General features: G+C 43.1%; 1 protein-coding gene across 1 annotated transcript in view; it reads left to right on the plus strand.

Annotated features, from left to right (window-relative positions):
• Window positions 1–14444, plus strand: part of pacrg (PARK2 co-regulated) — a 123260-nt gene that overhangs the window by 9208 nt on the left and 99608 nt on the right. Inside the window, exon 2 of the mRNA XM_023407472.1 lies at window positions 9288–9422. Within this exon, the coding sequence (XP_023263240.1) occupies window positions 9288–9422 (135 nt within the window). The remainder of the gene's footprint in view (window positions 1–9287; window positions 9423–14444) is intronic.

Genomic DNA, 14444 nt, shown 5'->3' on the forward strand with positions numbered 1-14444 from the left:
CTCCAGGGTTGTGGTGTTCTTCACCTGGTGCCAAGAAAGCAAACCTGCAAACCCTTTCAGATTTGAAGTAGTGTGCACATTCCCTTCAAAATTCCACTGAGGATTACTCTGCTGTTTAGCTCATGCCTTGCATCCAGCTGAGTCAAAGTGCTCCCAGTCGAAGGTACGCTGGAGGCAATGGCTCTGCTGCAGCAAGCTGGAGAAGGCAGGGAAGGGGAAAGGCTGGAAGGCAAAAGTACTCTGATACTGTCAGAAATGATCCACATCACAGTCTGAGCACCCCTCTGCTCTAGCCACCTCTGCTCATTACCCTTGCTGTCCGGAAACACCAAGCAAATTCTACTAACGAGTGTTTGATCAACACAGCGAGCTGTGGCAGAGGGAGACAGGCAACCTGTTCATGACTCACCCCCCACCCCCCACCCCCTCTCTCTCTCTCTCTCCTCTCTCTCTCTCCTCTACTTTTTGCTCTGTCTCCCTTCCACTCCCTTGAGACATAGAAGAACAAAGGGAGAGACAGAAGAAAAGCAATATAACCTCTTGGCCCTTATCTGCGGAGCACACCAGAGCATGTCTGGCCTCAGACATTGCTTTGCCTGTCCTTTGAAGGCCCTCATCTCCCTTTGATTTCAGCCAAATGGTTCACCACAGTGACAGATGCTCAACTTTCCATCTGTCACTCTGACACCCATCTTTTTAGTGTTGTAGAATCTAACTGACTTTGTTTGGTCTGTCTGTCTGGCTGTCTGAATAAGGTTGTGACATGGATGCTGATGTGAGTGCTAATGTAAGAGATTGTGACTAAGATCTTTAGTTTAAATAGATAAAAGAAAGCTCTGCTATGTTCTTGAGGTTGTCTGCACTGTCTTGGCTGTATTTTTACATTAACATTTTAGACATTTAGTTGATGCTGTGATACCAAGTGATTTAATGAGGATTCTAAGGGTCATCATCACATTACCTTGACAACATTCCTTTGAGATGGGCCACAAAAAAGCATAAAAATCCAAGCCAAGGAGAGTCATAGAAAGGCAGCTTTTTTATGAGAGGAAATTAGAGTGAGTAGAGGCGAAAGATTTGAGAGTGAATATGATTCAGGAGGGAGAGAGTGACGTAGAACACTTCTTAAATAGATGAGTGTTCAGTTTATGATTGAAGATGAAAGGGACTTTGCTGCTCAGACTGAACTTGGGAGGTCATATTTAACTCTTGCCTAAATAATAAACAGTAATGTACTTTTTAATCTTACTTTGGTGTGGTCTGTTTGCAAACTGTAAGCTATATCATCTGCGTTTTACAATGAGACGAGGTATACTACCTGGCTGCTTTTGTAGCAAGCCCCTGATTGAGGCAGATGGCCACCCACCCAGAGCCAGGTTCTGCTCGGGGTTTCTTCCTCTTAAAAGGGAGTTTTTCTTTGCCACTGTGGCCATGAATATTGTAAAGAGTACGGTCTAGACATGCTCTATATGAAAAGTGCACTGAAATAACTTCTGTTATGATTTGGTGCTATTTAAATAAAATTGACTTGACTTGACTTTGATTTATGTTTGTCATCAGAGTTGTGGGATAGAGGAGGTGGCACATAAAGACTCTATACTAATAGCCACCTGTTTCACTGTAACCTGCAATGCAGAGCAAAAGGTGGAGAAGTGAGAGGGGTGATTGGATAGGTGGATGGATAGATGAATGGATTAGAGGAGCAGGGATTGATAAAACCGAAGTGAATGTGTACGACTCTCATACATATCCCGCTCTCTGAATAAATCAGCCCAGAAGAGAGGGGTGGCTTGCACAGGTGTTTTGGGCATGCCTTTGTGTTATTTCATTTTTACTTATTTGTTTGTGTGCATGTGTGTGTCTATGTGCGAGTGCCTCCCTGTAGCTCAGCTGAACTTGTTGTCTCCCTGTTTGAGAGAGCTGCTGCAGCAAGCACAGTGTGAGATTTGAGGCGTCTGAGAAGTTGCCTGATTTCAAGGCATCCGGCGAGCAAAAGTGCTTTTTTCTTCTTTGTCTCTCGGGCTAATCCGAAGTGTGGACTATCATTCAGAGCATTATCCTCGCAGGAAGTCTCAATACTAGACCTCTGTTCCATATATATCATCCACAGTTTCCTGTAACAACCTCTGCTGGGAGCCCCTCGCCCCTCTCAGTCTGTGGAGTAAACAAATTTTGAATTAACAAGCATTTTTGTTACATTCAAATAAGTGAAGGAAATAGAGAGGGAGTAGAGAGAGTGTATGTGTGTGTTTAGGTGACTGGATGCATGTAGGTGAGTTAGGCAGGCTGTAAGTCTTGGGTATCTTCTCGCAGGGATATAGCCTTCAGTGTGCTATCCCCCTGTTTAATTTATGTAAAGGTCAAATTTCAGACCATGCCAGGCTTTGGTCTCTGCATGGTGTCTCTGTAAGCAAAGCTCTCGCATCATTTTAAACAGACGGCCTTACAGGCAGCAAGACTGATTTCCAGGAATAGAAAGTCACACTGGGTGTGTGATAAGACCAAGGCCTGGGGATCATTTTGCAATACATACTAATCACCTAGATAATGTTCTTCACTGTTAAACAATATTCCCATATCAGTTAGAGCCTGTATGCCTTGCCATATGCAGTCTGCTTATCTCTCCACGCCTCCCTCCACTCCTAGGAGATCTGTCAGTGCTGGGCTAACTGTGACACTTGAATGTGTGTGGCGGTGGGGTGGGTTGGTGTGGTGAGGTTGAAGACTGACCTCCTCTCTGCTGCTGTCTGTCTGTGGTTGTCTGTTTGTGGCTCTGCGGTGAAATCGATGGCCTCCTGCTGCTCAGGCTGTCTCCTTCTCCTATTCCTCCTACTCTGGGCCTGTTGCTGGCAAATCAAACCTTCCACAGCTCACTAACGTGTGTGGTGGCAGACACACTCACCTTGTTGCCTCTGTCTCACTTTTTATCTACTCATCATCTCACCTGGTTCTACCCTGCTTGCCCATCTCAGCAGCTTCTTATCTGGCTGTTCATTTCTATGACTGCCTCCTTCTCCTCTTAGTTGATTGTTTCCTTACTACCTGCAGAACAAACTTAGGTTTCAACTTTTTGGTGAGTCATCCTGCTATTATGAGCTATGCTATACTGCATAAAGATACTACTACAAAGTGTTTTTACTGGTTTCAGGAACACTAATATTCTATGATGAGGTTTTCAGTCTGTGAAGTCAACGTAGTTATGAGGAAGTTTATTGATGAGAAGCTACTTATTTGGTGAATAAAATTGAGAGGACAGTTAAATTCTTCTTTCTCAGCAGCAGAAGTTGCAACTGCAGCAAGTCAGAGATGTGGTTTTCCTTGTGTGTCTCATTAATTTCATGGCCCAGCGTAGTCTTTTAATATCATCAGGTGTTGTCACTGATTGGGACTGTAAAGACAAACCATTGGATCAGTGTGTGCCCTGTTTTCTTAATAGCCAGGACTAGAGGCTGTGCTTTGCGCTCTTAAACACAGACACAATCATACACATGACTCACACAGTTGCTAAAGGTTGCAGAAAACTGAATATTAACTTGGCTAAATTAAACAGTGATATAGCAAATAAATGAAAAAAATACCCTTTTGTATTTCTATTTGTAAAGATGCACACTGAAGTACATCTTGGTTTTAGTGCTGACTCATGTGAGTCAAGCAACGTGCATGCTTCTTTTAGGTTTAGCCTTATGGCCTCAGTGCATGTGGTCTCCCATGCACTTAACAAGTAGTAAGAGCTAATATATTCTGCCTTTGCCATGCAGGCTGATTCACTCTATGCCATCATCTCAACTGTGGTTTGGTGATATGAATCAGCCAATAGGGCTCTGTAAGCACAAGGCTGCCCTGCTGCCTGGCTGATAAGTGAGCCACACAGAGAAGATGGAAAATACTTAGGGCATTCTCACTCCCTCTCTCTCCCTCGTTCTGTCTTGCTCACACTCCTTTGCTCGCTCACACAGAGCCTCTTTCACTTACACTCCTCCCCTCACACCTCTACCTCAAACTCTTTCTTTCACATCCCGTTAACATCTACCTGTGTCTATGCTGTTCTTTTAAGTGATGGGGTTATACTAGAGGAGACAGAAAACAGTGGGGTGCTCTTGAACGCTTGAAGCCTCTTTTTTAAGTTCTTCTTTAAAGTTATCCCTCTTGCGCACAGTTCAATACTAGGTGGCTGTCACCTGTTTCATCCATGTCTTTGTAGTGACACGAGGTGTGTAGTGTCGTCTTTGCCTAGTGGTGTCGTCATTTTTCATTACAAACATCCTTGCCCTTGCGCTTATGTGCATGATATAGTTGATGCAAAACCCTCTGACATGGTGACAATTGTAAAGCACACCTCTCTGGTCCTGTGAGCTCTGAACAAAAGACTTACCTTTCATCAGTTTTCATCAGTCTGTGGTTTTCTCATCCACTGAGAGCTCTTTACTCCCATCTGACCTTGTCTCTCACAACAGGGCTAATTTCTGCACTTAATGAAACTCACTCGCAGACTGATTGCACTTCTTGCTGTTTGGTCATGAGAAATTAATGGAGTGCTGCACAAATATTGCAGATTTATTCTTCTGAAAGGAATCAGCCTCCCACCAGTCTGTGTTTTGCCCTACAGAGGGAATGAGTAGGCAAAAATATCCTGTTGAATAATTGTTTGGACATGACCATATAGCAGACATTCCCTAACAGCTTAAATACCTCCAAAATGTTGTCTGTTTCTTGTTCATTTGAATGCAGTTTGAGAATAAAGCACACATCTCTAGCCCAGTCTGTATCCCTGGTGGGCAACGGGCAGGCAGCCGGTTGGGCTATGGCAGAAAATGCCCTGTAAATATAGAGAGCTAATTTTGTTGCCTGCGGCAGCAATGTGCATGCTGACCTTATCAGGAGAGCCTCAGCCTGTCTATTCCATCCTCTGTGACTCACCTACCCTGCTCCCTCCCTCAGGAAAGGAGGCCTTCTGTACAGAGCTAGATTTCAATAACCTCTCAACCGAGAACAGCAGTGAAATGCAGAGGGAGAGAGAGCCAGCAAGCAAGAGGGTGCCTTCCCCTTTTGCTGCCTCACTAAACAGGTGATATAATGCTCCCATGTGCAGTGGCACCCTTGTTCCCCGACAAATGCAATGCAACAAAATTCATTTTTGCCCTCACAGACAAGAGGCAGAAGGGTGATGGGAGATGGGTAGAAATGAAGAGGGAGATTAATGAGGTTCTCATTTTAGGAAGTGCAGCAGCGATGGCAACACAGGGTTGACAATGAATTGGCAGTCCTTCTCTAGATATCTATCAGAGGTATTCAGAGGTGTTTTTGGGTGGTGGTATGGGGGCAGAGAGATGGAGAGATGAGAGAGCGATGGAGCTGGAGGCCCAGGCACAGTGATGGATCACCTACATGCTGCAGCAGCCCCGCCACGCTGAACTCACCCTCAGAATTGATGAGCCACACCTCTTGTCTCCCTGTCTCCCTCTTCCTCTAATATCCACTATTCCTCCATCACCCTCCCCCATCCTCCATCTCTTGATATCCTCTCTTTTTGTCTCTCTGTTCTTTCTTGTTCCATTTCTTTCCAGCTTCCTCATGTGCCTGTCTCCCTCTTGGCCTATCACATCCTCCACCTTTATCCCACCTCAGCCTCTCGTAATTTCTTTCTTTCCGTTTTTTGCTTGTGCCTTTTGACTACCCCACCCACTCTGTGTGTCAACATCAAGCGGAAGAGCCATGGAAGTGCCATACTAATAAGGTTAGAGGGAGCATCTCTGTTTCTCAGGGTGACACCTTTATAAATGACAGGAGCACGAGGCCCTGCCGGTGTTCAATCACCTCTGCAGGGGCTCGCCCATGGGGAGCTCAGCATGTGCACTGTGTGAGCGAGTGTGTACGTGCGTGAATGCATGTTTGTGTGTTATTGCCTCTGTGGGTCTTACAGCAGCCAGGTTTACGGTGGAGCTAGTTGGAGTGGACAACAGCATTAGGGAGGAAACAGATCTGGAGGCAGAGTGAAGGCGAAGGAGAGAAATGACAGCCTGGAGCTCATCTGACCAGTACTGCCTTGTTATGACTCCCTGATGTGTACACCAGGGGCACACAAAACAGACACTTCCTCCCTTTATTGCCTTACACCACCTCTATCTCTGTTCTGTAGTCTGTCGCCTCACAGGCTCACTTTATGGCCTCCACTGAGGAGCGGGATGTTATCTGCTTGTATAGGTCTATAGGTTCCTTTTGTCTGTCTTTTTCACTGTCTGTGTTAGTGTTTATGCCAGTGTTTTAGAAGAGTGATGAATTTTTGATAACACAGGGGTGTGCTTGGCTGCATGGGGCTGTGTAGAACCACCTTTGTGGCTACTCACACCAACAAATGCAGGTAGAACAGATCAAGACAGGAGAATCATACAATGATTCAAATGTGTTTGGCAAATGAGTAGAGCTAGAAATGATGACACATGCTGGCTAACAGTACAACGGAATCAGCAGCAGTTGTTGTTTTCAGCATGGCTAGTCTAAATTGAATAAACACAAATCCCTGCCCGTTCATACAAGAAAGAACTTAGAGAGATTGTTGCTCACAACATGGACACTGTGTGCTTCTTAAATTAAATGCTTGTCATGATCTGTCCATAAGTTCATGTTGTTTCTCAGAAGGCTTCTAGTCTTTATTAAGCTGCACTAAGACAAACTAGCATAGTGGGTATAGCTATTGGGATTCAGCGATAGTGGTTTTTCTCTCAGCATGCGAAAGCTTTAGACCCAAATGTCATGAATGGCAGAACAGGAGCAGCGAGATCAATGGAAAGGCATCAGGAAACCGGCTGGTGATAATCTCCGCACAATGCTGTTACTATTACAGTTCTCCTCAAGCTGCTTGGAAGAGCAGCTTACATCAGTGATGGAGGAAATGGCTTCTGTGTCTGGCTTTTTGTAAGGTGAGCAGAGCCACAAGAAAATATGCCATTGTGCATGCATGCTTCTGACTGTTGGTGTGTAAGTGATCATAACTGGAGAGAAAATGGGGAAATAGCCGTGAAGCTCTCAACACCTCAGCCATGAACACAGGCCATGGAATTGACTGCAGCGTCATCATTCCTGACCATAAAAGCTGCTCAGCCAGTCAGTGCAGTCTGGGTTCATTCTCTCCCCACTGCCCAGTCTGAGCTATTTTTAGCCTCCCAGTGCAGCGTGGCTCAACTGCCGTCGTAGCTACCTGGATATGAGGGCTTTGTCACTCCTGCAGGCTGGAGCAGCACTGATCTTGCAAGCTTTACAGCTTCCTATTTCCTCTGCTAGGGCTGCAAAACAACTCCTGCAGTGAAAGGAATGAACAGAGACAGACAGAGAAAAGAGGGAAGACAAACAGATAATAGTGATATATGTTGCATCTAAATGAAACAACAAAAGTCATTTCATACTCGTCTTAACTTACTGTATACTTGTGACAGAAACAGCAATCTAATGAGCCAATCTGACTGTAACTATTAATGATGATACTAAGTTAAAACAATTCAAACGATTATTGACTAATTGATTCAAACTTAATACAAGGAAAACTAAAAGCAATCTCTTTTTCAGAAGTGCACTATTTACAGGGTTATACAAAAGAACTGGTGAAACAATTTTTTGTTATCCTTCATGAGTAAACACGCCATTGTAACTAAAATTGTACTCAAAATAAAAGATGCAATTTAAAAGATGATAGCAGGAATATGTGTATTATTTCTTGTGAAGGATTTATTTTCTGCTAGTACAGTAGGTAATACAGCAAAGTGTCTTTTCTTGTGTTTTACATGCATTGTTAGTCACAGACATTTTGTTTGGGTAGTCTTTTTCCTGCAGGTATACAAACCTGTGCCTATTAATTCAGCATAATATTATTCAGAATTCCCTGGCATGGTAAACAAATGCTCCAAACGAATTCATTTGAAATGACTGCGCTGCGATCCCACGGTGCATTAGGGCTGTTTAAATGCAGTGAGTGCTCAGAGACACTCGCGGAGGGTACCTCATAATAGTTTCTCCTCTATTCTTGTTTCTCTTGAGCCTAGTTATGCTGGCACCAGCTACACCATGTTGCACGTGCAACTTAAACTTTGATCTATGTTACATCATTCCATGGTGGTGGATTTACTGAGCTACATTTGTGGTTCTAGGCTTTTCCATATCTATTTTGTTTTTGAATTATGCAACAAACAGGCAACACTAGTGGATGATGTAACATAAAAATCTAAACTACCGTTGGGTAGAATCATAGTAACAGACTAAAACCTCTTTAAAATCTCTCAGTCAGGCAGTCATGCCAAAGATAACACATCCCATTCCCACTTTGCTCTGCCTGTGGGCTGCTGTGGCAAAATTCTGTTTCTCAGTGGGTGGTAATCTGAGGATTAATGACAGCAACACATCTGCCAGTCATGTGGCAGCGTGACACAGATGGTGGAGGATGCACACAAGGGACACAGACAGGGAAAAGATTGGCTCCAACATTCTGTCATTCGTCCACTAAAACATGCTGTTTGCAAAGCTCTAATGTTTTCAATCAAATAAATCCAAACTCCTCAAGTACATGAGTGGTTCCCACTTGAACAATCTCACCACTGGGTCTTCACTGAGAGGTTTCGGCTACTATGTCAATGAAATATGAATGTTTCTTTGTAGGTATTGTTGGGTAATTGGTCCTTTTGGGGCCTCTGTATTATCTTTCAACATGTTAATTTAATTTAAAATGAACATTTTTGTAAAATTGAATAGTAACACCAATTTGTCCTGCAGAAAACAGTGTTAAAATGACAAGTTCTTTTTTCTAATCTTAAAATCTTCACTCCCTCTCCTTTCCACTCCAATGTGTTGTATTTCCTTACATCTGTTGTATGGGTACCACCACCAATGGCCCCCGCAGAAGTAGCAGCAGACACTGTGACTGATGTGATAGGAGTCCCATTGGCTTTCAGTGGCACAGTAATAGCACATATCCAATATGGAGGCAGAAAAAAGATGATCCGAACAATGCCTTTGGCAGTGCCTCTGGCTACAGGGCCAACACACACACACACATATGCACACACAAGCGCACACTATCTGTGTTTTGCCTTCCTTAGAGGAGCAGAGAAGCAGGCACATGTGTCTCCCTGAATTACTTTAAAGAAAAGGCAGTGGGAGTGATTCTATTCTTGTAGGAGAAAACACAGTCAATTCTGATTTCATAGGACAACACTCTCACTTGTTGTATATGTCTCATTCTGTTTATTTCTCTATTTTACTCCTTTCTCCTCACTCCAATTTTCTCTTTTGTGCCTGACCAGGTGGTGGGTCCTCCGGCTGCAGGGGCTTTTCGGGAACGTCCTTCTAAACCAACCAACTTTCGCAAATTCTATGAGCGGGGAGAGTTTCCGATGGCACTGGAGCATGACACCAAAGGCAACCGCATTGCATGGAAGGTAGGGGCGCTGCCATTTGGTAATGATCGACTAATGCTTATGGTTTTCACACAGTATTGATAAAAAGGCTAAAGTAGTAAATTTGCCATTAGGGAAGATTGTATGTCAGAATTGGGATGTGGGTAGGTTCTCGAAATCACCTTTAGGAGCACATGCAAAGCTATTGGGACCTAATTAAAAGCTTGCAAAGAAAAATATCAATCAGGCCATGAAGAAAATATTTGTCAAAGAACACCCAAGAATTTTTTCATTTAGAATTACATTCAACTCTGAGATACAGTTGTCTTTGTGCAGTCTTCTTCTTAAGTCCACCTCTGCTGTCAAGAATATGTGGTAGTTGAATATGAAAAGTTGATATGTGCTATGCAAACACCATTTATTGTCAGCATTATCGACTTAGCTGAAGGGGATGATGACAGTACTCACACATTCACAGGTCCAATGTGGGCTGTTTTCCTGTAGGAGGCAGTGTAGATTAGCTCACTTGAATGCTCCACCTGTCCCACAGAACCTATCAATCACATACTCTATAGGAACTCAGGGCAGTCACAGAAAAACACAGGGAGTAATTGTGTATGTATTTGTGTGTGTACTATATGTGTGTGTGTGTGTTTGAACACAAAAGCCTCTACAGAGCCATTAGGCTCCTGACTGGCACAGTGTGTGTGGGATGGATGCATTCTTCTAATCACCATGTTGCTTTATTTCAGCTCCCACTATGCTGCCAGCTATTCCATAACTTCACAACTGCCGTGCAGCAACCACTCTTAATGACATTTATTCATAGTAAGCTACGATAAATGAATCAAACAAATTATGCCCTTTTCCTCCCTTTTTTCTTACTTCAAAGAGAGGAGGATGGGTGGGTGGTTGAGTGAGCTTTCTCGCTAGTTAGCTGTCTGTCTTCAGGTGAAAACACTGTAAAAGCAACTCTCTTTTTATGAATTATTTATGTATAATGTTCAAATGAGTCTTTGCATTTGCAAAAAATAATGGATTTCTTTTGTGCTCTGTCCATGAAAAAGCACTCAGCAAATGGAATTTGCTGGATGAAATTGCTGTCATATCAAGTATGGCTGTTATGCTTATTGACTCCCCCCCCCAATACTTATACAAACACTAGTCATTTTTTACAATCCTTGGCTAAAGACAAGTTTATTGCTCAAGTCCATTGTGACTGTTTGAGTTTACACTTGGACTGTGAACAAGTGTCTGGAGTGTTTTCTTTAAAACAATCTCGGTTTTAATGGAGGAGATACATTTTTCCGTTTTCCTAAAATTGGTCTTCATCAGCTTTCTTCTTGTTTAAAACAGTCCAGATGCAGATGGTCTGCACTTGGTGCATTCATCTGTTGTGTGGTCGTATATGTGGTTATAGTGTAACAGAGAGTGTAACCATGATTGGAGTAAGTGGAGAGGGGTAGCTGCGTGTTTGCACTGAGCTGCCCTCGGGGCACAGGTTCAAGACGGCAGCTCAGGATCAATCCCAGTCTGAGAGCTCAGCCCCCTAGCAAATAAAAAGTCTGGGGAAAGTAAGAAAGAGACAGTCTTTCGGAAAGAAAAATAAATGGTGTGTTGATTTAGTTTGTAGGCTGAGTACTCAAGCATACAGAGTGTGTGTGCTCACATGTGTTTGTGTGTGTATGTGCGAGTCAGTCTGACTGTCTGCATTGATGGGTGTGTATGTGTTCAGGTCAGAGGTTCAGCTTCCGTCCTAGAAAGATGCTGTGTGTACATGGTTGCCTCTGTGCAGCAGTAAACAGCCGATGCAACTGTCAAATTCTGAAATTGACCATGAAATAGACAAACAGGCTGCATATTTAGCAAAACAGATCTGTCCAATCAATACCGGCATCTCCTCTGTACAGGTGCACATAGTTCCCGTTTGCCTCCTGCCACTAACATGGTTGTTCCCCCTCCAAGCAGCAGGGAGCAGCAGCATGTGATTCTGTGCGCTCGATGAATCATCTGCTGCATGTCATTAACATTTCCCCTCTCACACCATAATGGCCCAGCAGTGGGCTGTAGGCAGTTGCGTGCGTTAATATTCTGGTGGAAAATCAGTTTTGTCATAACCTACTGTGGAAACAATTTCTTGTGTTTCCCTAACATTCTTTGATGGCAGTGGAGGGTGTACTCTCAGTATTAGTTTTGCTGCATATAGTGTTGCTGCTGAACAATTAGCAATCCTAGTTTAGCTACTGTGATCATATGGGATGCCATAATCAATTAAAAAGATTACATGTTGAGCTCCTTAGACTATATTTCTAACTATTCAAATTTTCAGTCATTATCTTTTTTTCATTTTTGCAGTATTATTTGGGCCAAATTTATAGGTTTGAAATGATGACTTTCTATTGCTTGTTGTAATGGATGCAGTGTAACCCTGAAGTAAACTTTGTCACTACTTGTTTTCGACAGTTTTAAGATTGGTTCTTTATCCAGTCTTTATGTAATGCACATAATTCCAGTCATATGTCATGAAATCAAGATTAAAAAAATTAACTTAAATCTAAGCACTGTTTCCTTGACTTAAAAGTTCAATATCTTTTGCACCTCTGGTCCAACTTGGCATCACTATTAGATGTTGTCAGAACCATGCACTGTTGCGTGGGTCACTACCAGTACTGAACACACCAGCACTGAAAGCAGTGGAGGTCAAAAAATTGATTTTCAGGTGTTAAGTTCCTCTTTGAAGCTTGAAAAGTGAGCTTTGACTGCCGGATGATGGAGAGTAGACTTTAGCATACGACAACAAGCTTTGATATGCATCGCATGACAAAATTAAGCAGAAACAAACCAAAATTAATTTCTGAGTTTTGTAATCCTCTTTATTGCTACTTGTGAAATATAAGGTGCTGTAATTTTGGTTCGGCCTTGAAAAATATATCTCAGTCTGTTTGGCTTACTAAATGCTTTCTTTAAAATCCCTCAATAAATACAGGTTACATGCTGGGCAGAGAGCATAGAAAATCTTTGCAGTCTTGCAAACGACTTGCATATAGAACTGCAAAGGGTGGTGTTGCTTCACAGTGGGATCAGCAGATACCAACCACTTAATTTAACGAGTAGTAATTTAAATCAATGATAATATCAAAAATATTGCATATTGGGGTTTTAATGAAGTACATGATTAATTGTGAAAAGAGAAAACATCAATTTCTAATTATCTACAATTATTTGTGCAGTCCTATCATATTTTATGGTTCCAAAACATCCTGTGTTTGGATGCATTAGTGTAGGTGGAGAAGTCTTCTTATAATTATTGTAATATGGATGGCAATAAGTACAGTGCTGGGGTAGCCTAATTGGATGAATACTTCCCTATTGATAGGACTAGGTCTCTTGTTTTCTTACTTAACCTCCTAGGACCTGGCGTCCACATATGTGGACCTCACATTTTGGGTTCTCTAGACCACAATACTAACTTTTTCTCAACAAGGGCCTGGTGACCACATATGAGGATATTATACTGCCACTCAGTAATCGAAATTTAAAACTAATGTCCTCATATGTGGACATCATTTTTCTCAGGTCCCAATCAGAATAAATAGCAAAGAGAAATTAAAAATGCACGCCATGCAAGAGTTCGGGTCTTAGGAGGTTAAACAAATGTAAAGTGAGCCTTGACTGTTAATGCAAACCTTGAAACACAGCTTAAAAGAACATACTCTACCCAGTGGTTACAGCATGATCCTAAGCTGTGGGTTCTACCCTGCAAACATACAGTATTTGTTGAACATAGAAGATATTGTAGAACAGGAAGAATGTGTAGAAAATGTGTGAGGTCTAACTGATAAAGAATTATGAGCCTGGGGACATACAACTTAGTGTGTGCATGTGTGTCTACATGCGTGCGTGCATGCTGGTCTATGCAAGTGGTTTTATAGTGTGTGTTTGAGTCTATATGTACGGGGGAAATGCAAGTGAACTAAATGTCAAGGGCAAGTTGAAAAAGGGAAGGTTGCATCTGAAAGGTAATTTGGCTCTCCAGAGGTAAAAGCCTCAGCTGTAATGGCGTGCTCAGGTAAAAGCTTTACACGTATGGGGAACATGTGCGGCAGATAGATAAGAGAGAGAGAGGAGTGAGTTCCTATCCTTTATGTGTATTTGTGTGCCTGTGTGTTTACGTGCTTGCGTGTGTGCGTGTGCGCATGATTTGTGCAATCCAATCCTGTGCGTGTATTTGGCCCCTGCCACCACATAGAAGCCAAAGGCCTGGAACAGCACCGAAATCTACTACGATCCCCAGTGCCAAAAAGAGAGAGATAGAGAAAAAGAGTGGGACAGAAAAAGAGGGAGAGAGAGAGAGAGAGAGAGAGAGAGAGAGAAAGAGAGAGAGACAGGTCTACAGGGACTCAGCAATCAGGAGACATGGCAGCCGCTTGGCTCTCAGTTATAATGGATGAGTTGAGGGCTTCCTGCGTTCCCTGTGGGGCTTGGTTTGACTCTCCCATCTCTACCCTCTGCTGTGCTCTGCAGGCTTGCAGCCAAACATCATGTTACACAGATGCATGACGACACACACACCTCACATGTACTGTACACCCCCAAAACAGCCTTGTTTATTTTATTTAATTGATTGCCTATCTACTTTATCTTGTCCCTTGATCTGCTGTTCAGCTCTGTGTCGCCTGTATGCTCCAGGTTGTTGTTTTGTCCTCTTTATAAATCCTGCCTGTCTGTTCCTGCAGGCTTCCACCCTTCCATGTCACCCACCACCCCCCTTCTCCTGGCTCATGTACTTTATCTATTCCCTTTTGTCCTTTTATGGGGTCTGTCTGGGGGCAGAAGGAAAAAGCCATTTTATAAAAATATCAATGCAAACCTGATTTCTGCACACCCTCCGCCCCCACCCCAGCCTCAGTCGGCAGAGGGGGCGCAGAGATGAGGGGGGGACAATCAATTAATCTGATCAAGCGCTTTAGGAAATGGAGAGCGTAAGCGCTCCTAGGGGACGGATATCCATCTCCTTGGGATGATTGAATTACGCACAGAGTGAGAGTTGGAGAGGAGGGAGGG

This window comes from Seriola lalandi, unplaced genomic scaffold, assembly GCF_002814215.2.
Source record: "Seriola lalandi dorsalis isolate HSWRI2012SDOR001 ecotype SW California unplaced genomic scaffold, Sedor1 jcf7180002054335, whole genome shotgun sequence".
Classification (NCBI taxonomy): domain Eukaryota; kingdom Metazoa; phylum Chordata; class Actinopteri; order Carangiformes; family Carangidae; genus Seriola; species Seriola lalandi.